The sequence below is a fragment of the Carcharhinus amblyrhynchos genome, chromosome 27, assembly GCF_965287045.1.
Source record: "Carcharhinus amblyrhynchos chromosome 27, sCarAmb.v2.hapA, whole genome shotgun sequence".
NCBI lineage: Eukaryota > Metazoa > Chordata > Chondrichthyes > Carcharhiniformes > Carcharhinidae > Carcharhinus > Carcharhinus amblyrhynchos.
In genome coordinates this window covers 23,817,193-23,839,795 of record NC_137350.1, presented here as the reverse complement: position 1 = coordinate 23,839,795, position 22,603 = coordinate 23,817,193, and the positions used below count along the sequence as shown (strand labels likewise).

Sequence of the window (22,603 nt, the reverse complement as noted above, 5' to 3'; positions counted from 1 at the left end):
ACTTGGCAAGAAGGTGACCCAGCATGGTAGCAGAGTGGTTAGCACTGTGGCTTCACAGCTCCAGGAACCTGGGTTCGATTCCCAACTTGGGTCACTGTCTGTGTGGAGTTTGCACATTCTCTCTGTGTCTGCGTGGGTTTCCTCCAGCTGCTCTGGTTTCCAGATGTGCGGATTGGGTTGATTGGCTATGCTAAAACATTGCCCCTTAAGTGTTCTGAGATGTGTAGGTTAGAGGGATTAGTGGGATAAATGTGTAGTGATATGGGGGGGGGGTTAATGCCTGGGTGGGATTGTGGTCAGTGCAGACTCGATGGGCCTGATGGCCTTCTCCTGCACTGTAGGATTTCAACGACAAGTAGGATAATGTTAAAAGAAGAACATGCATGTTTCGGCTTTCAGCTCAGCCCTGCATTGAGGAGGGATGGCAGTGCGCCTGCGCGAAGGGTTCGGCTCCGCTCGGGACTGAGAGTGGGACCGGCTGCGGCGGCGGCAGTGCGCCTGCGCGAGGAGTTCGGCGGCGCTCGGGATATTACCCGGCGTGCAGCAAGAAAACCAAGATGGCGGAGCCGAGCGGCTGAACGATGTTGACAAACTAGAGACGGGATCGGGGCCCTTGAATTGGCGGAGCGGCGATGCGAGGTAAGGGGGTGGAGGGGGAAGGAGGGGGTGAGGGACAGGGCGACCGGTAGGTGGGGGGTGGAGGATGGGGGGGACAAAACATCGGGGCGTCGAGGCTCTTGTCTCCTGCAGGGCACCAACAGCGGAGCGGCTCCGGCCGTGGGGCATGGAGCCCGGGAAGTGGGGGCTTGCAGTTAGTGGAAGCGGGACAAAAGCGGGCGCAATGCCCCGGCCACCAAAATCCTTCCCGCAATCAAGCCCCTGTTACCGAAGAAACAAATCGCCCCCAACCCACCTTCCCCCAAAATCAAAACTTGGCGGATTGATGAAAGCAATCCAGCCGAGTGTACGGATCACTCTGCCGGTTTGCAGACAAAAGCCAAGGACGCCCTCCTTCACTCCAATTGGCTTAACTTAAATGAGGCTAATATCTTGGAAGTTCTGGTACGTTTAAAAAGAAGGGGGGGGCACATGCCACTGCTTTTTTTTTGTTTTTCTCGCTTTTTCAGCAGTATTTCCAGAGTTTTCATTTAAAAGCAACTTTGCACTTGTGTGTAATGTTCTTACACCGGACACTGTAAAATTTTGACCTCAGGGGAAATGTAAATATGATCGCTCTTCACTGTTGCAATGATTGGAAATGTTTCTATAATGTTCTTTGCAAATTATATATGAATAAGGTATATTTTTGAATAAAAAGAATCCCAACTAATGCTCCAAAGCAAAATGCGTGATGCGTGACCTCCGAGGATCCAGAAATTTAAATTTTCACCCAGATCAGCAATGAGCAGTTTCTGTCCTCTGCTTTGCCCACTTGAATGCATCGAGTGATGGCATTTGTACACCCTAGTTATTATTCAGATATTAACGCGAAGGAAAGTTGGTTTCGTTGGAAGTTTTTCCTTTTATGTGGCATCAAGAAAATTTAGATTTTGGGGGGTTTTTTAATGTTGTTGCTGGGACTCTTTACCCAGTTATGTTGACATCCCTGATAGAGAACATTCCCATAGTAGCACCTTGGGACATCACATGGATCACACTGAGTGCCAATAGTCGCTTCAGATTGGTGCTCATTTGAAGTTGTGCCTACTATTTCTTATGGAATTGTTTGGGTACACTGAAGAACTTTCAGTTGTCAATGTCACTGAAATTGCCTAGCAAGAAGGAAGATATTCTTAGCTGTCTTTGGTGAGAAAACCAATTTTAAAACTTGTGTACATTTATCTGGAGTTTAATATTTTTCCTTCTCTCAGTAATAAGCTTCAACCCTCACCCCAAACTCTCCATTAAGTCAAATTTTGTTATTTTCATTTGATATTACACTTTAGATACAGCAGAAACTTTTGAATTAAATAGTTATAGTTCCAAATCAAGAGTCTAAAACCAAACTTTATAAACTCCAATGTGGTATATCCTATCTCTCTGAAATTCGCATCAGTTGTACTTGATTAAGAACAGCATGTTGCATTATATCAAACTAATTTGAAGTTGATATGTGCTGTGTAGAAAGCTAAATGTTCAATTAGTTTTTAATCAAGTTAGGCTACGTTATCATGAATGTCACAAAAAAAATGCCTCATTACTATTGCATATGGACATTCACCAGTGTTTCTTAGTCCTGCGTTGTTACTGCGTTTTCAACTTGAAACTAAAGCAGGTGACTGCCAAATTCCTGAATACCTAGATAAGATTGGCAATTTTGCAGTCCCTGGAAGAGGTTTTTCAGGTTTTGGACTGCTACAGCCTGGCCTTTGGGTCGTTTTGAGTACCAAATGGTCCGTATAATGAAGACTATCTAGGGTAGTCTCTGTAATTGCTGCCAGTTGATCGCCTCACAGAAGGAGAATGTGCGTGTTTTTTGTATGCAAGGAATAATTTCATAGATTCATAGAATCCTTACAGTGCAGAAGGAGGCCATTCAGCCCATTGAACCTGCAATAAGAACGTAAGAAATAGGAGCAGGAGTAGGCCATCTAGCCCCTCGAGCCTGCCCCGCCATTCAATAAGATCATGGCTGATCTGTCGTGGCTCAGTTCCACATTCCCGCCCTCTCCCCATAACCCTTAATCCCCTTGCCTATCAAAAACCTGTCAACCCGCATCTTAAAAATATTGAGCGAGGCAGCCTCCACCACTTCAATGGGCAGAGAATTCCAGAGATTCACCACCCTTTGAGTGAAGAAGTTCCTCCTCAACTCCGTTCTAAACCGCCCCCCCCCCCCGCTTTATCCTGAGGCTGTGCCCTCTAGTCCTACTGTCTTTTCTGAGCGGGAAGAGCCTCTCCACCTCTATCCTATCCATCCCATTCAACATCTTAAACGTCTCAATGAGATCTCCCCTCATTCTTCTAAACTCTAACGAGTACAAGCCTAGTTTATTCAGCCTCTCCTCATAGTTCAACCCCCTCAACTCCGGAATCAGCCTAGTAAACCTCCTCTGCACTCCCTCCAAGGCCAAAATATCCTTGCGTAAGTGTGGCGACCAAAACTGCACACAGTACTCCAGCTGCGGCCTCACCAGTGCCCTATACAGCTGCAGCAAGACCTCCCTACTTTTATATTCAATCCCCCTCGCTATGAAGCGCAGCATCCCATTCGCCTTCCTGACCACCTGCTGCACCTGCAGGCTGGGTTTTTGCGACTCGTGCACAAGGATCCCGAGGTCCCTCTGCACCGTCGCATGCTGCAGTTTTTCACCACGTAGTTTTTCGCCAATGACAATAGTCACACCCAACTCTATACCCCGTAACCCCACATATTTACCCTGCAAGTCCCCCAACACTAAGGGCAATTTAGCATGGCCAATCAACCTAATCTTCATTTCTTTGGAGTGAGAGAAAACCGGTGCACCCAAAGGACACCCATTCAAACACAGTGACCTGAGGCTGGAATTGAACCTGGGTCCCTGGTGCCATTAGGTAGCAGTTGTGCCACCATGCCACCCATTTCTTTCACAGGAGAATTTTGTATTGAGTGTGCTCTTTTATCACCCGTGTGTGGTTTCTCCCTCTGTAAATACATTATTGTTGACAGGGAAGTATGCATAAAATGAGATTGCAAGTTTCTCCCATCAACATTTAGAAAGCGTGAAGTACTGGACCAAGGCAGAACTAAATAATAGGTGACAGTTCAGCCATTTCCTGCTATAACGTTTAGAATATTAATTTTAATTTAAAATTTGTCATGTAACCAATGAAACATGCACTCCAAGTCAAATTATTTACGTTTTACCTAAAGCACATTTAACAGGCTTGAGATATCTCGGTTTTCACATTGCTGTCTTTTGTTCTGTTATAGCAGGAAAGGTACCTTATCCATAACTTTTTGTCCACTTAGTGATGTGGTGATATGGTATATTTCAGGACAGTTAATTTTTGAGTGCAAACACAGGATGACCCAAATAGTCCATACAATAAAGAATGTGAAGCCAGAAGAACGTTTTGGGAATAAAATCAGTACCTTTAATATAAAATGTTCCACAAAACAAAATTCACAATTTTTATGTTATTGTCTTGGTATTTTAAAATTACAAAATTGCTTGAATAATTAGGTGACATGGTTGCAATTAAATGTAATAGTTTATGAATTTACTGTGAGAGAATCACCATCTAAGTAATTAAAATGTAAATATGATGTCAATATTCCTGTTTGAAAATACAAATACGTTTAAGCGTATAGACTACAGTTTTCAGATATGCAAATCAGTTATTTGTGTAAAGAGCCTGACTTTTGAGGTCAGCAGTGAGTAAATGATGCTAGCCATTCATTAGACTTCCATTTGCCCACAGACATTCAATGCAATTTCCTACTGAATGTAGGAGAATGAGAGATGACCTTATTGAGGTGTATAACATCATGAGGATTATAGATAAAATGGACACACATAGGGCAGGATTTAATGGCTTCACTTGTCCCGAAACAGTAAAATCTCACCCACGGTCAATGGGCCTTCCCGTGCTCCGTCCGTCATCTGCTCTATTCCCAAGGCGGGAGGACCATTAAAATTCGGTGATAATCTTTTTCCCAAGGTAAGGGAATTAAAAACTAGAAAGCATAGGTTTTAGATGAGCAGAGAAAGATTTAAAGGGACCTAAGGGGCAACTTCTTTATGCAGAGGGTGGTGCAATTATGGAATGAGCTTCCAGGGAATGTGGTTGAGGCAGGTACAATAGCAACATTTAAAAGCACTTGGATAAATACATGGATAGGAAAGTATTAGAGGGTTATGTTTAAGTTTATTTACTAGTGTCACAATTAGGCTTACAGTAACACTGCAATGAAGTTACTGTGAAAATCCACTAGTCGCCACACTTCGGCGCCTGTTCGGGTACAATGAAGGAGAATTTAGCATGCCAATGGACCATGGCCAACATGTCTTTTGGATTGAGAGGGGAAACTGGAGCATCTGGAGGAAATCCATGCAGATATGGTGGGAAGATGCAGACTCCGCATAGACAGTGACCCAAGCTGGCAATCGAACCCAGGTCCTTGGTGCTGTGAGGCAGCAGTACTAACCACTGTGCCACCATGCTGCCCCATGGTCAAAACACAAGTAATTGGAACTAGCTGGGAAGGCACCATGGACCGGTTGGCCTGAAGGGCCTGTTTCCATGCTTTATTGCTGTGTGACCTTGTGAACCTTGCACTGATTTGAAATTCAGGACTATGCAACATCCCATACAGGTTATCTATGGGGAGAGGGCATGCAACCATGTGTCCTCAGTCAAGCAAACTGTAAAATCCTTACTGAATCATGTAGAACATTAAAAAGTAGAAGCAGGAATTGGCCACTTGGCACCTCAAGCTTGCTTCGCAATTCAATAAGATCGTGGAGTTGTAGCCTTAACTCCAGTTTCCTGCTTGGTCTCCTTAACCCTTGACTTCCTTGTCAATCCAAAACCTTGAATATATTCAATGACCGAGCCTCCACGGCTCTCTTGGGAGGAGAATTCCAAACACTAATGATCACCTAAGAGAAGCATAGAATCCTTTCAGTGTAGAAGGCGGCAATTTGGCCCATCGAGCCTGCACCGACTCCAACAAAGCATTGACTCAGGTCCTAATCCTGGAACCCACGGATTTACTCCACTAATACCCCTAATCTACACATCTTGGGGCACCAAGGGGCAATTTATCATGGCCAATCCATCTAAACTGCGCATCTTTGGAATATGAGAGGAAATTGGAGCACCCAGAGGAAACCTACGCAGACACTGGGAGTGTGTGCAAACTCCACAAACAGTCATCCAAGGCTGGAATCAAACCTGGTTCCCTTGGTGCTGTGAGGCAGCAGCGCTAGCCACCATGGCAACCTCAAGAAGAAATCCCTGCTCATCCCTACCTTAAATGGATATCGCCTTATTTTTAATCTGCCTAGTTTTGGATTGCCCTCAAGTGGAAACATCTTCTATGAAGTCCCCTCAGAACCTTGTACTTCAATAAGATCGTTGTTCATTCTTTTAAACTCCAGAGAGTATAGGTTGTAATCTGCTCAACTCTTCTTAAGACACATCCCTTAACCCAGGAATCGTTTAGTAACCTTCTGTGAACTGCTTGTGATGTATACATGCCCCTTCTTAACTAAGGTGACCAAAATGGTACTTTAGGTGTAGAGTTTAAGAAGTTAGAACGTTTAATTCGATGTCAAGGTATGTATAGAAAACAAGACAGAGAAAGAAATATGGGATTAAAATAAGGAAAAAACACCAAAGAGAAGTTGGGGATTTTTAAAGGTCTCTATCGTAATTAAATTCTGAAGGAATGGAATTTCACATTTGTAAAAGTAAATTTTCAGTGCCAGAAGTGTAATTTGGCAGTGAAGAAGATCTACCTGCTGCTTAATTCATTTAAACTTGAATGGATAATCCCTAACTTTTTCTGACAAGTTTAATTGGTACCTATCTTGGAGATACTCAATGGCATGCCCTTCCATGTATTTTGATGCTCAGCCTCAATGAGGTACGATAGCAGAGTAGGGCAATTCTGATAGCAACTTCCTGATTTATGTATTTAATTTCACATGCTGTGGGATGTTGCTATCTGTTTTATACTTTAGTAGTTGTGAGAATTGGTGGCTTCATTATTTTTACTGCAAAATCTGGGCCGTTATCTTTTATAAAATGAGCAGAATTACCAAGTTGCAAATCCCCTTCTCAAGATTCAAATTCAGATCGTCTTAGAAGTGCCAGCTGAAATCTTCATTGTTATGCAGCACCGTAAAAAGTAACTTAAGTTTTCAAATTTGTGCTGGATAGTTTTGTGTTAATAATATGAGCTTTCTCAATAAGGGCATGAAGCACAGATCTTTATTATTGCACTAAACATTGCACAAATCCTGGGATTTTCAGATCGTGACCGCCTGACCATAGTGCTCAATCTGACCAGGAATATTAACATCCTAAAGTCACCCAAACACAAATCCACCTCCTCTTGAGAATCAGAAGAACAATATTGATGCCAAATGTTAAATATCTGAACCAGATCACTTCTTTCTGATGTTGGAAGAAGGCTTTCTGGAACAGGCCAAATGTTGCAATGAAATAAATATGTAGATAAGTGTAACTAATAGTTTGGGAGAAAAAAAGTGATTTGTACATCTGGTCATGTTCAGGACAGCGCTAGAAAGATTTGAAAGGAAATTGTTAAACATTTGTTTGTTTTTAGACTGACAAAACTGCATTTTCATTTTAGTGTTCAGGTAAACTTGTAATTTTTCAAATTTAGCTCTGTTCTTTGTAAGAAATAAAGTTTTTATTTCTATTTTCCACAGTGCTACAGAGCTAACCTCATTTAGAGAGCATTTCTTTGATTCTGCCCAGGAATCTTGCTTCAAGAGTAATCATTATGTCCCAGTATGAAGTCTTTTTCGTTTTCCACACATAGCATCCTTTGGCCTTTTCTGTTTTGGAGTTTTATGTTATCAGTTCATGCCTACAAAGACAGAGACGAGCAATCTAGACGAGCGTGGACCACATGAGTGGCCCTCCTTCATCTCAGTGGGCCGTAAGATTGAAATCAGGCTTGTTCACTAACCATGAGCTCATGGATAAAATTAAATATGTTTACTACGTGCTAAATATTTCCAAATGAGTTATAGAAAATGCTTAATCATTTAAATATCAATAGGAGTATCATCAACTTCAAATAGTAGTAACAAAATAAATATTTGCGCTTTGGACGCAGAGGGGAGCACACGGCTTTCTGCACCTTGCCTTACTTCACTTGTCCTTGCTTAAGATACATATCACTTCAGTCATACCAGTCACTTTAGTCATCTTCACGGAGGGAAGTCTGGAATGTGTGCGACCCTACACATGGACAATGATAAACAAAATGTCTCGTGGCTGGGCTGTACGCAGGTGGGCTGTACCTGACCTCCAGGCTGCAGGTTGCCCACCACTGTACTAAGAATTCGACTGGAAGTTCTCAAATTTCTATCCAACATATTAAGTATTTTGTCTTTTGTCCTTGCATGGTGTGTGTGGTGACTGATTTGAGCCAGCAGGTGAGAGGGCAGTGACTACCCACCTGGTGAAAACAAGTTCGTGCTTATTTTTTTAAATTATTGTAATGTTGGTCTTTTCGATGCCAGTCTTCTCCTTTCCTAAGGGCATTATGATGCCACATGTTTTTTGTTTTAAATTTCCAGCAGCTGCAGCATTTTGCCTTTGTAGCTGCAGATCCTGATTAGAAATAGAACTGTGGCCTGTTTGCCCCTCCCTAATATAGGGACTTTGAAGAACAAATATATTGCGTGATCCAGCTGATTTCAGGCATTGCAGGGATTGAAACGGCAACCTTCCAGGTTCTAATAGTTCGGATGGACTCTGAACCACTGTTCAGTCTATACTGAAATTATAGAAACACTACAGCGCAGAAGGAGGCCATTCGGCCCATCACATCTGCACTGACAACAATCCCACCCAGGCCCTATCCCTGGGAGGAAATTGGAGGAAACGCATGTAGACCCGGGAAGAACCTGCAAACTCCACACAGACGGTGATCCAAGTTAGGAATCGAACCCAGGTTCCTGGAGCTGTGAGGCAGCAACGCTAACCACTGTGCCTCGAGTGTGCATCGAAAGCAATTCCATCCAGGCTCTATCCCCATGACCCCACATATTTACCCCACTAATCCCTCTAACCTACGCATCCTGGGACACGAAGGAGCAATTCAGCATAGTCAATACGCCTAACCCACACATTTTTGGACTGTGGGAGGAAACCGGAGCACCCGGAGGAAACACACGTAGACACAGAGAACATGCAAACTTCACACAGACAGTGACCCAAGCCGGGAAACGAACCCAGGTCCCTGGAGCTGTGGGGCAATTTTGCTAACCACTATGTCACCATGCCTCCCTATCCAAAGCGAGAATCATACCCCCAGAATTGCTTCTTAGTGTCCCAGGGTGCATAGGTTAGAGGGATTAATGGGGTAAATATGTGGGGTCATGGGGATAGATCCAACCCTCGAACAGAACAATTTAAAAATTGTAAGACCTGTTTCTGAATCCTAGCCTCCACTGACAGTTGTTGAAGTGAGAAGGTAAGAAAAATATTGGCTTCCAACTTGTTACTTCAGACTCATTTTATCCCTTGATTGCTAAGTATCTTTCATCAAGTTTGCAAAGTTGTTGGTGACTGCCTTCCTCATCCTGTCAGCTGAGGCTTATGCTGTGTAACCCAGGAGGTTGCGTGGGAGATAAGAAATAACGTTGTACAGAAACTGAGCTTCCTTTGAGGAAATTCACGTCATTAAAATGACCCAGATCATTAAAACTAAATTCTAAGTAAATATAGCATCCAATAAAAGCAGTATCCAATCAAAATACTTCTTGATTTATTTCGTAATAAGTGATCACTAGTTTGAGCTTGAAATTAACTTTGCAATATATTTTGCCATGTTAAGTGTTTTGTCTTTTGTCCTTGCATGGTGTGTATGGTGATGTAATCAGTGTTCCACATCTATTGCTTCACCATTGAAGAGAAGAACTGGTGAAGACTGAAGTCCACAATGTGTTGTACAGCTGATAGAGGAAGCAACAGTGTTGTCTCCACAGAAAATTAGCTGTCTGAACATACCTTCTTCTCATAAGCAAACAAGTAACTCAGGGGATGGCAAAGGCAGGTTGTGCTGAAGTTGAATGGAGAAACTTTAAAAAAAGGAGAATATTCCTGTTAACCATCACTCGTATCTATTTTGTTTAGTATTAATAACACCTGAGTTTATGTATTTTTTTTACTTCGGTACTTTGTCCAGATCGTGTTGTTTCTGATGAAGTACGCTTTCTGACATGTGACCAAGTAATTTGGAAGTCGTGAGAATACGGTTCTAAAAATTAGTGATCAAAGTTGAGCCCTACCAACTTTTTTGTACCTTCAGTAAAACAATGGATAAGAATCTGTTACTAGGCAACTACATAACTGAGCGATTATGATGTCATAAGCATCAAGCGCAAAGCTTGAGTGGCTTATAAGCGGAACTTGATCCACAACTATACCTCCCCACCTAGGTTGTCTTTGTAATTTGCTTTTATGGATAAAAAGTTCTGATATCTAGTTACTAACTTCAACATAGGAATCCTCTTGCACCTATGTATTAGAGTGCACTCAGTGCAACACAAATGTTAGGAGTTATGCCGTGGCTAGTAAACTGCATTGTAAATTTGTAATCCACCGCTTGCATTCTATAATGTGTAACTTTTGTGCATTTTGCTATTTCAGGGGTCTAATATTTTTCTCCTCTCTACTTCAGGAGTGTGCTGTCGATCTGGCTTTGAATAATTTTAGATTTTACATCATGAGCATTGTTCACGACAAGTTAGCGAACGAATTCCTCAGGAACGGTGGGATGGAACCAAACTTCTCCTCTGGTATGATTATGTTTAGTCACCTCCCACCAATCACGAATTTTTCCAGCCTCGCTGCCCATTCTGTCACACCAGCTGTACCTCAGGATTTAATCCTTAAAAAGGATCCCGATGCTCCAGCAGAAAAATACCCTTCAGAGTATATGCAACCCACGTCTGATGTTAAAGAGAAGAAGTTCTCTGCGCATGATGGATTTGTATTTTTTAAGAATAAACTACTCGAGGAAGAGGAGATGGGCAGGGGGCCGAGTATGTTGACTCACACCCTCAATCATACCAGTGCAGTAAGTATTAAGTTGTTATTTCATCTCTTGCTCGATAATAAATGTTTTTCTTTGTCCATCCCTTATCATTGACCAAGACAGTACTTGTGGCAGACTGAAATTTTATTGCTGCAATTTAATATTTGGGGAATCACTTGAATTTGTTTTCATACTCACCCTTGGATTTGGGCAATCACTCTTTCTGTTTGCCTTTAAAACACATATGTACTATTTTTCCATACAGGAGGTTATTTAGCTGACTCTGATCTTCCGTTGTTTCAAGTTTTAACTCTGTACATTGCCAACAAAGGGTGGTATGTTTATCCTCTCTCCCCATCTTCCGTCCCCTTCGTAGTACAGGGATGTTGAACCTAATTGTAATGTCTCCGATTACCAGATCAATGAACTCAGCACAGCCTTGAGATCAAGCCTGTCTGTGGTTCAGTATTACATCTGTCTGTGGAACTACTGGGCAGTTAACTTGGTTTTTCTTTTTGTTCTCTGCCTCCATTTGTTTTGGAAAAGTTCTACGGGTTTGCTTATTACAATCAGGGCTGAAAGATGGAACACTAATTTTCCTTTTTGATACTCAGTGTCAGCAGCAAGGATTCCCAGGTCAGGTATTGTTGGATGCTTTGATTCAACAATATTCCATGGGCCCAATTTCTGAAGAACTGTCTTCTCCAGGCCAGTATGGATTTTACTATTTCTGACAGGTGGAATGCATAGAATGGAGAATGATCGGTGGGGATATTCTGTGTCTCATCTGAGAGAGATTAATCAGTCCTGCTAATTTTGTACCTTCCACATTTATTAGATATAACAGCATAGTGGTTTGGTACTCAGCTGATAATGAAGACGTTGAAAGAGTCATATCCCAGCAAAGTTTGTTGTGAGACAGGGTGTTTACTGCCATCTCACAACTCAAGCACTAAATTATGGTTTCAGCTAGAGTTTTGTTTCCTTTTACTCATTTGTTCTTGCGATGTGGGTAGCATTGGCAAACTAACATTTTTTGGTTCAACCCTAGTTTCCCTGAGGGTGATGAGTTAACTCTGTAGTGTGGGTTAAAAACAGCTAGGGATGGGTGATGTAAGTTGCTTTGCCAGTCCCCATATCCCAAGGACAAATGCATATGAAAAAAGCCTACTGTAGAAGTAACGTAGATGCCAAGGGGGACCATATGGTGAGAACACAGTTCTCTGATGTTCAGCGATCCACATGGTCTCCTACTGTTGCATTGTTTATTGACATATCTTATGGTTCATTGCCCCTATGCCTGGTCTCTTTATTATTCATTTGTGGGACATGGGCGTCACTGGCTGGCCAGCATTCATTGCCCATCCTAGAAGGGCATTTGAGAGTCAACCACATGGTTGTGCCTCTGGAGTCACATGTAGATTATACCAGATAAGGATGGCAATCTCTTTCCCTAAAGGACATTAGCGAACCAGATGGGTTTTTCTGACAATCAACGATGATTTCATGATCATCAGTAGATTCTTAATTCCATATATTTTTTATTGAATTCAAATTCCACTATCTGCTGTGGCGGGATTCAAACCTGGGTCCTGAGAACATTTGCTGAATTTCTGGATTAATAGTCTCGTGATAATACCACTAGGCCTTTGCCTCCCCATGATCCCTGATCACCAGAAAATTAGAAAATCACAACCGAGCACTATATAATAGAAAGATAAACATTAGAGTATCAGATATTCCGTAAATGTTCTTGTTTGGCTGGGGTTTGCTACAAATGCAAAGTTTTACAAGATTGTTATGTTTCGGGGCTGCATCTTTAATTTAGGGTAAAATGGAGAAATGACAGGTGTCATGTGACCTGTTCTGAATTCTGCTGACGGCAAGCTTGGATGTTAAAGATAAAAGGAAGGGACCGGCGTTGATCTACTGGGAAGGTGTAAATAAGTACCAAAGCAGCTGTGCTGACAGTGAATTGACTGTTTGTCTCTGAAGTTCCAGGAAGCTATTAGGAATGTCAGGTTTTGTACACCATTTTGTTATACAGTGCAGCCTCATTGCAACGCGATGGTTGGGGTTCATAGAATGTTATCGCAAATGTTATCGCGGTTGTGCTAAATCACTAAACAGAAAGGGCAAAAAAAAGGTCCATCGCGTCATATCCGATTTTGTGCAAAATCAGGGCGTGTAAAATCAGGGTTCCACTGTACTTCAAACTGTCTATTTAATTCCAAGGTAAAATTAAACTGGGAGTCTAAAGATCAACTAATTCCCATTTCTAGTTAAATATAAGGCCTATGTGATTCACATTGCCATGGAGATGGGCTTCAAGAAAGGGGCAAAGTCTGTAGGAAACCATTCTAAAATTGGCTTACAGGTTGTTTTCTTAAAAGTATCACCGATTCCCATAGACAGTGTTAGTCTATCTTAATCCGAGAGAGCTCTGATGGACAGAGGCAGCAAGTCTCTATGGTTTGGCAACCAAGAATGCAGGTGGGAAGTTGCATTTGGATTGACTAGACAAAGTTTATCAAGATTTAAATGAGTTTGGAAAATTTGCCTAGCTTTGGCTAGAAGTAGTAACCTCCAGGGCAACCCTTGCTGTAAAAGCCACAAAGAATGAAATTATCCAGGTAGAAATGAAGGGAAGTAAGCCCTTGGGAGATAGGAATCATTTTGGGCTAATTCCAGAAGACTTAAGGGAGTAAAATCTAATCATGGAAGAAGATTTTCAATCATGTTAAAGCATTAATATGGGGATTTTCTGTAGTTTAGAATATAAGCTTCCCATTAAATAGTGATTAGTCAGTGTTTGTAGTTTGTTTGTTACAGTGAAAGTCTTAAACTTAAATGCAATTGCACAACAATTTTCGAGTTTGCCACTAGGAATTCAAATTTCTTTTTTAGAGTTATCAGTCTCTAAAGGAAATGTCACAAGCTTCATTAGAATACATCAACAGCATGTAAAGAAGCTACTGACTCTGTCAAAGCAGCCCCTTAAAGTAGCTACCAAGTTCAATTATAATACATATCCAATTTCTTTTTGAAGATTACAATTGAATGCACTTGCATCATCCTCTCGGTGCACTCAAGATCATCATAACTCACTGTGTGTAAAAAGAAAACTTTGATGTATGCGTTTCCCCATTTGTTCCAATTCTCATGCTTGAGGATGAAAGGTGCACCACTAAGCTTTTTGTTTTGGCCATGCAAACACAGTTCTTAAGCGATACACCACAACGCCCCAGGAGGACCCTTACAAGTCAAACATGCCATCCAGAAATTGTATCATTTCCCTTATTGGCCTGATAATTGAGTGGTGATCAAATGAGATTGTAGTTTTTCTTGTTCCCAGTTGCAAATGCCTTGATTAGTTTGTGATGAGCACCCACAGATCATCTTAAACTCAAAATGGAAAAGATGTTGTGGTTGGGGTTTACCAAATATGTTAGCTCTAATCTCATGGTGATCACTTTTTTTTATTTGTTCATGGGTATGGACGTCGCTGGCTGGGCCAGTATTTATTGGCCATGCCTATTGGTCCTTGAGGTGGTGAGCTACCTTTTTGAAATGCTGCCATCCTTGTGGTGTAGGCACAGTGCTGTTGGTGAGGGAGTTCCAGGATCTTAATCCAGAAATCCCTATAGTACCTATTTGACATAAGAAGGAGCTTGCGCATATATACACTCAACTGCAGAAGGTCCAAAGCAGATAAGAGCTGAAGAAGTACACCATGTAGCCGCTGTTTTAATGTCTAGAAATACAGCCAACTTGTGCACGGCAAGGCCCCACAAATGGCAATTAAGTAAATAACTAGTTAATCTGTTGTAATGATGTTGGTCTAACTTGCTTTGGCTTAGTTTATGTTTCAGTCTTCTACGATGTTTGAATTAATTCAAGTCAGCTTTAAATGTTTCAGTAACCTCGTGTTGTCCTCTTCGTTTTTTTTTAAACCTTGTATGTACTGCTAACTAACAGGAATGAAGTTGCAGGTCCTGAAATTCATCAGGCACGGTAGTTAGAGGCTATCAGCAGCACAGTCTGACAGTTTTTATATGCATATTCAATATATCATGCCTGAAGAATTTATTCCACTGTTCTATACCGCAAAGAGTAGGTGATGCAAATCATTCAGTTTCTTTTTTCATAGAGGATCTTGGAACATAAAGGGAAAAAGAGGAGTGACTTTCATTGTAACAGTTTTGACTGGAGGCCAAATGATTTTGTAACGGTTTTATCACAAGGTGCTGGAGGTGAAAAAGTGATGTGCAAGTTACTGTTTTATTAATTTGTTTTTAATCCTCCCAACAAAGTTCTGAAAGTACAATGTATCCTGAATTTATCTATAACATTTCTTGAACTCTGTTCGATTGTTGGAGATGTTACATTTCAATGGCTGAATAAGATTTTATGATTAATGCGTGTCTTTCTGAAAATAGTTTGAAGGTATACTTCCTCCTCCAGCATTAGAATTACTAATATGATGATTGCTATGAGGTGTGTTTCATTTGTTATTTCGCCCACTGTGCCCCTAAGGTCTTTGATCATGTTGGAGTTAGTTTTGCAACAGCTGGCAATGTTTCATTGTCTTGTCTAAATGTCATTCATTCTTAAGGTGTAACGTAAGCAGCAAATTAAGGTATCGAAGCCAGAGCCTATCACCACTTGACCCCATTCCTACACTTGCCAGCAGTGGTCGTTGACTAACAGTCAGAGGTTGGAGCCCTGGCAAGTTGGGTTTTGCGAAGTGAAATTCAAATTATGTTTTATCTTAATTTCCTGGATCAGATTCTTAATGAATAATAATTACCACTTAGCTGAACACTTGAAGGTTGCCAACCAAACTATTCACAATGTTATAGTCTTGTAGTCTCCAATTGTGGGCTTCCTACCTGAAAGCACCTTTGAAAATTTTAGACTGGATATTTATCAGTGCCTGCACTATTTGAATCAGAAATTTAGTGCATGTTAACAACAAAGAAGTGGTTCAGCTCGTTAGGAGATTTACTTGCTTAAATCTGTTTGTTTTTTGCTGCCTTTCAGTGCTTTGATAATATTTAAGGGCCAGAATGACCTGTTGCGCACTATTGAAATTGCTGGACATAGAATTTGTTTTTATTTAAATTAGAACTTCAATCAACTTCACATTTTGAGTGACTTGTTATTGGGTAGAATTACATCTCTGAAAATATTGGTGAATGCAAATGTACTTTTTCTGTTATCAATGTTGCCAACATTTTAGTCAAAAAAAAATCAGTATAGCAGCTTATTGTCTGAAAATCATATTTAGCTGCAGTATGTCAATGTAAGCTGTTCCAGAATGATAGCGTTTTGACAGCAGCTGACCAGCTCGCTAATGTAGCTCATTGCAGACATGTAGAGTTCAAGTTCATGTCTGCAGCTTTCACCTGGAGTTTATTCTCATTGTTTTATGGATTTCATAGACTGAATTTTCAAGATGCCATTTACCCAGTCGGCTAAGACTGGTCATCATCTGGTTTTCACTCTTGCCCACCAGTTAACAGCTGTCTGCAGAGTAGGTTTGACAGAGGGCTGTTGCTGGGGGATGGAGGATGGCAGGAGGAGTCGGGGGGTGTGGGGGTGGGGGGATACCTGCTCAGTTACGAAGTCAGGCATGGGATATGAAGAATGACAAAAACAGCCTTAAAAAGAAAATAACTTAAAACAAAACTTGCATCTGTTATTTCTCAATGTAGTGGATGAATTGATGATATGTTTTTAGGGAACAGAGAAATAGATAATTCAGCCCATCAAGCATGCTGTGCCATTCCTTACATTCATAGCTGATTGGGCAATTTAATGCCTTTTACACCCATTATCTCCTGTTATTCTTTACAGTATTGTTAATCAGAAATTTATCAATCTCTGCTTTAAACAAACTCAATGTCTGAACTTCAATGTCACAACCCCCTGGGGTAGAGAATTCCAAAGATTCATAACTCTGTGAAGAAATGTCTCCTCATCTCGGTCCTTAGTGGCATCCCCTTTATTTTGAAATTGTGCCCCGATTCGAGATTCTTCAACCGAGGGAAATCTATCTGCATCTATCCTGCCCCTTCCTATAAGGTTTCAGTGAGATCATCTCTCATTCTTCAGAACTCTAAAGAATATGGGCACAGTTTGCCTAATCTCTTCATAGAACAGTCCCACCATCCCGGGAACAAGTTTGGTGAACCATTGTTGCACTCCCTCTATGGCAATAATATCCTTTCTGAGATAAGGGGACCAAAACTGCACACAGTACCCCAGGTGTGGTCTAACCAAGCTCCTGTACAATTGACCTTACTACTTCTGTACTCAAATCCTCTTGCGGTAAAGGCTAACATTCTATTAGCCTTCCTGTTAGCTTGCTGCACCTATGTGCTAGCCTTCAGCGACTTATGGACAGGGACACCCAGGTCCCTTTGTACACCTGCACTTTCTAATTTCTTACCATCTATGAAATATTCTGTGTATTTGTCCCCTCTACCAAAATATTTCCACGTCATACTCCATCTGCCATGTTCTTGCCCACTCACTAAGTGTGTCCAAATCCTCCTGTAGCCACTTTATATCTTCCTTGCAACACATATTCCCGCCTAGCTTTGTATCACCCACCAATTTGAAAATGTTACATTTGGTCCCCATATCCAAATCATTGATACATATTGTGAACAGCTAGGGCCCAAGTACTGATCCTTGCAGTACCCCACCTAGCCACAGCCTACCAGTGCGAGAGTGACCCATTTATTCCTACTCTGTTTTCTGTCTGTTAGCCAATCCTCAAACCCTGACAGTATGTTGCCTCCTATCCCATGTGCTTTTATTTTGTTAATTAACTTCCTGTGGCAGACTTTTTCAAAAGCCTTCTGAAAATCGAAGTAAATAACATGTATTAACTCTCCTTTATCAATTTTGTTTGTAACGTCTTCAAAAAAAGCTCCCAAGTTCATCAAACATAATTTCCTATTTGTAAATCCATGCTGACTATTCCCAATCAGACCATGATTTTCCAAGTGTCTATTTATTACATCCTTTTATAGATTCCAGCAATTTCCCTACCTCTGATATAAAGCTAATAGCTCTTCTCTGTTTTCCTTCTTCCTCTCTTAAATATTTGGCTGACATTTGCTACTTTTCCAATCTTCAGGCACCATTCCAGGATCTATAGAACTTTGGATCACCCATGCATCCACTATCTCCAAAGCTACTTCTTTAAACGCTTTAGGATGTAGAATATTGGTTCCTGAGTGTTTATCAACTTTCAGCCTGAATAATTTTGTCAATGCAACATTCTTATACAAATTTCTTTCAATTCTGCATTCTCCCTTGTCCCTGGGGTCTCTACATCAAAAATATTTCCTATATCTTAGTGAATACAGGCACAAAGTAATTTTGCTTTTTTTGCCATTTCCCTATTCCCTGCTATGAATTCTCCTGACTCTGCCTACAATGGATCCATTTGTCTTAGCCAAATGCTTCCTTTTTACATGCTTGTAGAAACTTTTACAGCCCTTTTTTATATTTTTTGCTAGATTGCATTAATATTCTGTTCTCCCTTTATCAGTTTCTTGGCCTTCCTTTGCTGTGTTATAAAAACATCTCGATCCTCAGGTTTACTACTATCTTTGGCAACTTCAAAAATCTTTTCTTTGAATACTATACAATTCTTAACTTCCTTTGTCAACCACCTTAGCTTTTGACTGGCTTTTTTGGGGTTTTTGCACTTTTGAATTTAAGGTAATTGCACAATTGAAGGTAATGACATTTTAGGATCCAGGGTAGAGTACCAAGTTCTTACAGATGTTAACATTTTGTTAATTTATTTCCTCCAGGTCAGATATGAAAAAGATTACCTCACTATTCCAAAACCAGGGAATGTTAAGAGGGCAAAGAAACAGAACTCCCAATCTCAGGATACAAAACCCAAGCGCAAACGAAGTGAAACATCCAAGGTGAGGACCTTGTTTTTCTCAGAGTCTTGCTTACGCTGACAGGTAGCTTGGAGAGTTGACTATTTACTGAAGTCACAGATTTTGCTAATCATTTTACAACTTAACTGGGTGACCATTTGAAAATACACAGGGAAGTAATAGTTGGGAAAAAAAAGTGCAATCATAGTTGCTGCACCCAAAATTATGTTCTGCATGATGTTCAATGGTATTAACGATATAACAGATTGCAGATTCAAGGAAAGCATTTTTAATTTGTTGGTGTCATAAATGTTCAAAAAATTAAATGCAGCACTTGGAGAAATTGACTTCAACCTCATAACTGAGCTGAATTAACATGCAGGTTTGGTCATGCTTTTTGGCCTGCTCGCCTAGTAATATGTTGCTGCAGATTATCATAAAATGTAATTTTTTTAAAGTCATTGTCCATTATAGTAAAAATAATGTTTCCACTGATGGCCATTATGCACTGGACATTGCAAATAGAAACTAAGAGATCACTTCATGTGGGTCAGATAGTCACAATCCTGGATTCCACAACACTGGACTAAAATGCAAGCTAAACAAGTGATGTCTGTGTGACTGTAAAACCTTTGGCATTCATCTATTGTGAAAATTGCTACTATTTAATAAGATATTTTAACTTTCACATTTTTAGGTTAAACCCACTTCTTTTGTATTAATCAATGTAGCCACCCATGTCAAATGGTATCCTTATTTTCACTAACAAATTGGCCCAGTCAAATTCTTGTGATGGCAGATTTAAAAATAGCTTACAATTTGCAAATGAGCAAAATGCTGCTGAATGATTACAGTAAATCTCCAAGCAAGTTAAGCAAACTAATGCTTGAATATCACTGTATAAGCAAAACTGAAACCTGATTAAATATACTGTTTAAAAAAAAATCCTCTTACACAGAAAGCATAGGAGTGTGACTGGGTAAAGAAACAATATGGATTGGTGCTCAACTTTAACGAGAAAATCATGCCATTTTATCAATATCATGTGATTTGGGGGTTTATTTGCCAACAATATTTTGTATCACTTAGGTATTTATGCATCTGTTGACCCATTTATTTGTTTACAAATGTATTAAACCTATACCTATGTACACTTCCCATCAAATATTTCCATGATGAATTCCTATGTCCTCCATACCGGGAATGTAATTAAGGCATGGCATGTTTACATGGGCAGTTTCCATTATAAATATGGATAATGGAATTTAAAATCAAAATGCAAAGATAAAGAATGAATGTATGACCTCAAAATAGAAAACAAATTATTAATGCATGTGCTGATCCAAATATCCTCTGGTCTCACCTCCAGTAAAGGCCACTGATAATTCTGACATCTTATGAAGGTTTTCAGTAGTTTAGAATTATCAATATTGTATCTAAATAGGCTTTTAACTCGTACCACAATATCAATCTTGACGGTATTTTAATCAGAATTGTTCTTAGGCCTTAACAAGGAATTGTTATCCTTTATAGTCTTCAACAAGTGGAGATGGTACCAGCCTTTTACATGGTCCGAAGGTTCATATATGTGAGCACTGCTGTGCCTCCTTCCGGAGTTCTTACCATCTTCGTCGCCACGTGCTCATTCATACTGGTAAGGAATGAAAAATATTGATAGCACTGGAAGTAAGCTATGAATTTTTCCAATATTTTCCATGCAAGTTTTTGTAGTTTTACTGAGGTTTTGCATTTGCATTTCTTGATGCTTTACTTTGGGACATCTTGCTACAGTTCCTGTTTGAGACAGTTTAGTGTGACCTGACAGCCTGTGTTGGAGGGATAATTCTAAAATTGTTCTTGGTGTAGGTGAACGACCATTCCAGTGTAGCCAGTGCAACATGTGCTTCATTCAGAAGTATCTGCTTCAAAGGCATGAGAAGATCCACAGTGGTATGCACACAGCGATTATATTGGCACCTATTTCAGCTAACTTCAGTGCTTTTTAAGTTTTCTTAAAGCTTTTTTGAAATCATATACCCATTGCCTATGGGATGGGGTTGTTTGCACATATTCTGAAGCATAATTTATTTGTTCCTCAGGAGAGAAGCCATTTTGTTGCGATCAGTGTAATATGAGGTTCATCCAGAAATATCACATGGAGCGACACAAACGGACACACAGTGGAGAAAAGCCTTATCAGTGCCACACTTGTCAACAGGTATAGGTGACCTGACTTGATTTTGAAAGCAGTCCTTGTGCATGGGAAGGATGTAAAATGTAAATAGCAAGGTACCGTTGTTAGATTAATAAAAAGTTTTGCGGGATAAGTATCGACATGTATGTTGTATGGTCCAGCTCTGTTGCTGATTCATAATTCTTTGGTGTTGCTTTAGAAACATAGAAGCAAGAGGAGGCTATATGGCCTTCAAGTGTGCTCTGCCATTCATTACAAAAATGGCTGATCATTCAACTCCATAGCCTAATCCTGCTTTCTCCCCACAACCTTTGATCCCATTTGCCCCAAGTGCTAAATCTAGCTGCCTTTGGAATATATTTAATGTTTTGCATCAACTACTTCCTGTGGTAATGAATTTCACAGGCTCACCACTCTTTGGGTGAAGAAATGTCTCCTCACCTCCATCCTAAATGGTCTACCCTGAATCCTCAGACTGAGACTTCTGGTTCTGGACTCCCCCACCATCAGGAATATCTTCCCTACATCTACCCTGTCTAGTCCTGTTGGAATTTGAGTTTTTAATTGAACATTTTTTATGGTGGATGCAAGGATTTTGGGAAATTGTTTATTTTGCGAGAAGTGTTTGAAGTTAGTCATAAAATTTATTGGCCAGGTTCGATTTACCAACAAACTTATTCACTGTTCTCAAATCAAGCACATGATTCCCACTACTGTCCATGTAGCTTGACTGACGTACAGTCTGACTGAAATGGGTGGAAGGGACAATGTGTGGTAAACCTTTCTCTAGTTGCTGAGACTTAACAAAAAGAAATTGTAAAGAATTAAATATGTAATATAACAGTTGGCCAAATGTTAACTGAGGCTGAAATTTCCATGTTTCTATTAACCAAATGAATTGTTACTTTTTAAAAATTCTATTATAGTGGATGAAAGCGAGGCTTTGTGAGAATGTCGCAAGTGACCATGGTCATTCTAACAAAAGATTTGTAGAAATGTTCTAAAGCTCATTCCTTGGATTGAAAACTTGTAAAAGAATGATGAACTTTGTATTGGGTTTGCATGTGACAGCCTGCTGCACTGATGTGTTGGTTCATTATGTTGGAAACATCTGTCGCGCCACCAGTTTTCTCCACAACTCTTCCCTCAGAGTTGCTGGTTTATTGTTGGGTTATGATTTCATGAATGTGTTGGCATCTTGTAATACTTTGCCTGTAGCACTGTTATTTGTGTATGACATTTAAAAGCAAATATTGGCAGGTATTTACTACAGGAATTTGACAAGTTAGCCCTATCTTATTCACCTAGCTTCCACATGCACAGACAAGGAGAGAGGAGTCATGGGCATTTTTCTTTCAGCTTCCTCTCCTCTTCCTTCAAAAACTAGGAATGCTGTAGCCTGTTGTAATATCTCTGCTACTTGTTCTATCTAACTCCACAGGCCAAGAATCCCACATCAACATTCCTACATGCTGCTTAGGTGCATTTGCCATGTTGAATTCTCTGTGTACCTGAACAGCGGCAGAGTGTGGTGACTAGGGAGATTTTCACAGTGGCTTCATTGCAGTGTGGGCCTATTTATGATAATAATAAGTAATAATAGTTTGATTTATCACCGCTCAGTAAATAAGGTCATTGAACCATTACAGTCAGCATAAGCTTAATGTTAAGCTAACTCAACACACGTCATTTAGATTTGTTTCCTGTGCACCTCTCTCAACGTTCCTACGATGAGACTTGGTAGCTAGAAGAGATCCTGAGTAATCA

The 22,603-nt window shown here is 40.4% G+C and overlaps 1 protein-coding gene across 1 annotated transcript in view; it reads left to right on the top strand.

Moving 5' to 3' along the window:
* Positions 1-542: 542 nt before the first annotated feature.
* Positions 543-22,603, top strand: part of znf281b (zinc finger protein 281b) — a 32,471-nt gene continuing 10,410 nt past the window's right edge. The window contains exons 1-6 of the mRNA XM_080213380.1: positions 543-639; positions 10,373-10,771; positions 18,565-18,684; positions 20,176-20,296; positions 20,509-20,592; positions 20,742-20,860. Coding sequence (XP_080069506.1) covers positions 10,418-10,771; positions 18,565-18,684; positions 20,176-20,296; positions 20,509-20,592; positions 20,742-20,860 — 798 coding nt within the window. The 5' untranslated portion in view covers positions 543-639; positions 10,373-10,417. The remainder of the gene's footprint in view (positions 640-10,372; positions 10,772-18,564; positions 18,685-20,175; positions 20,297-20,508; positions 20,593-20,741; positions 20,861-22,603) is intronic.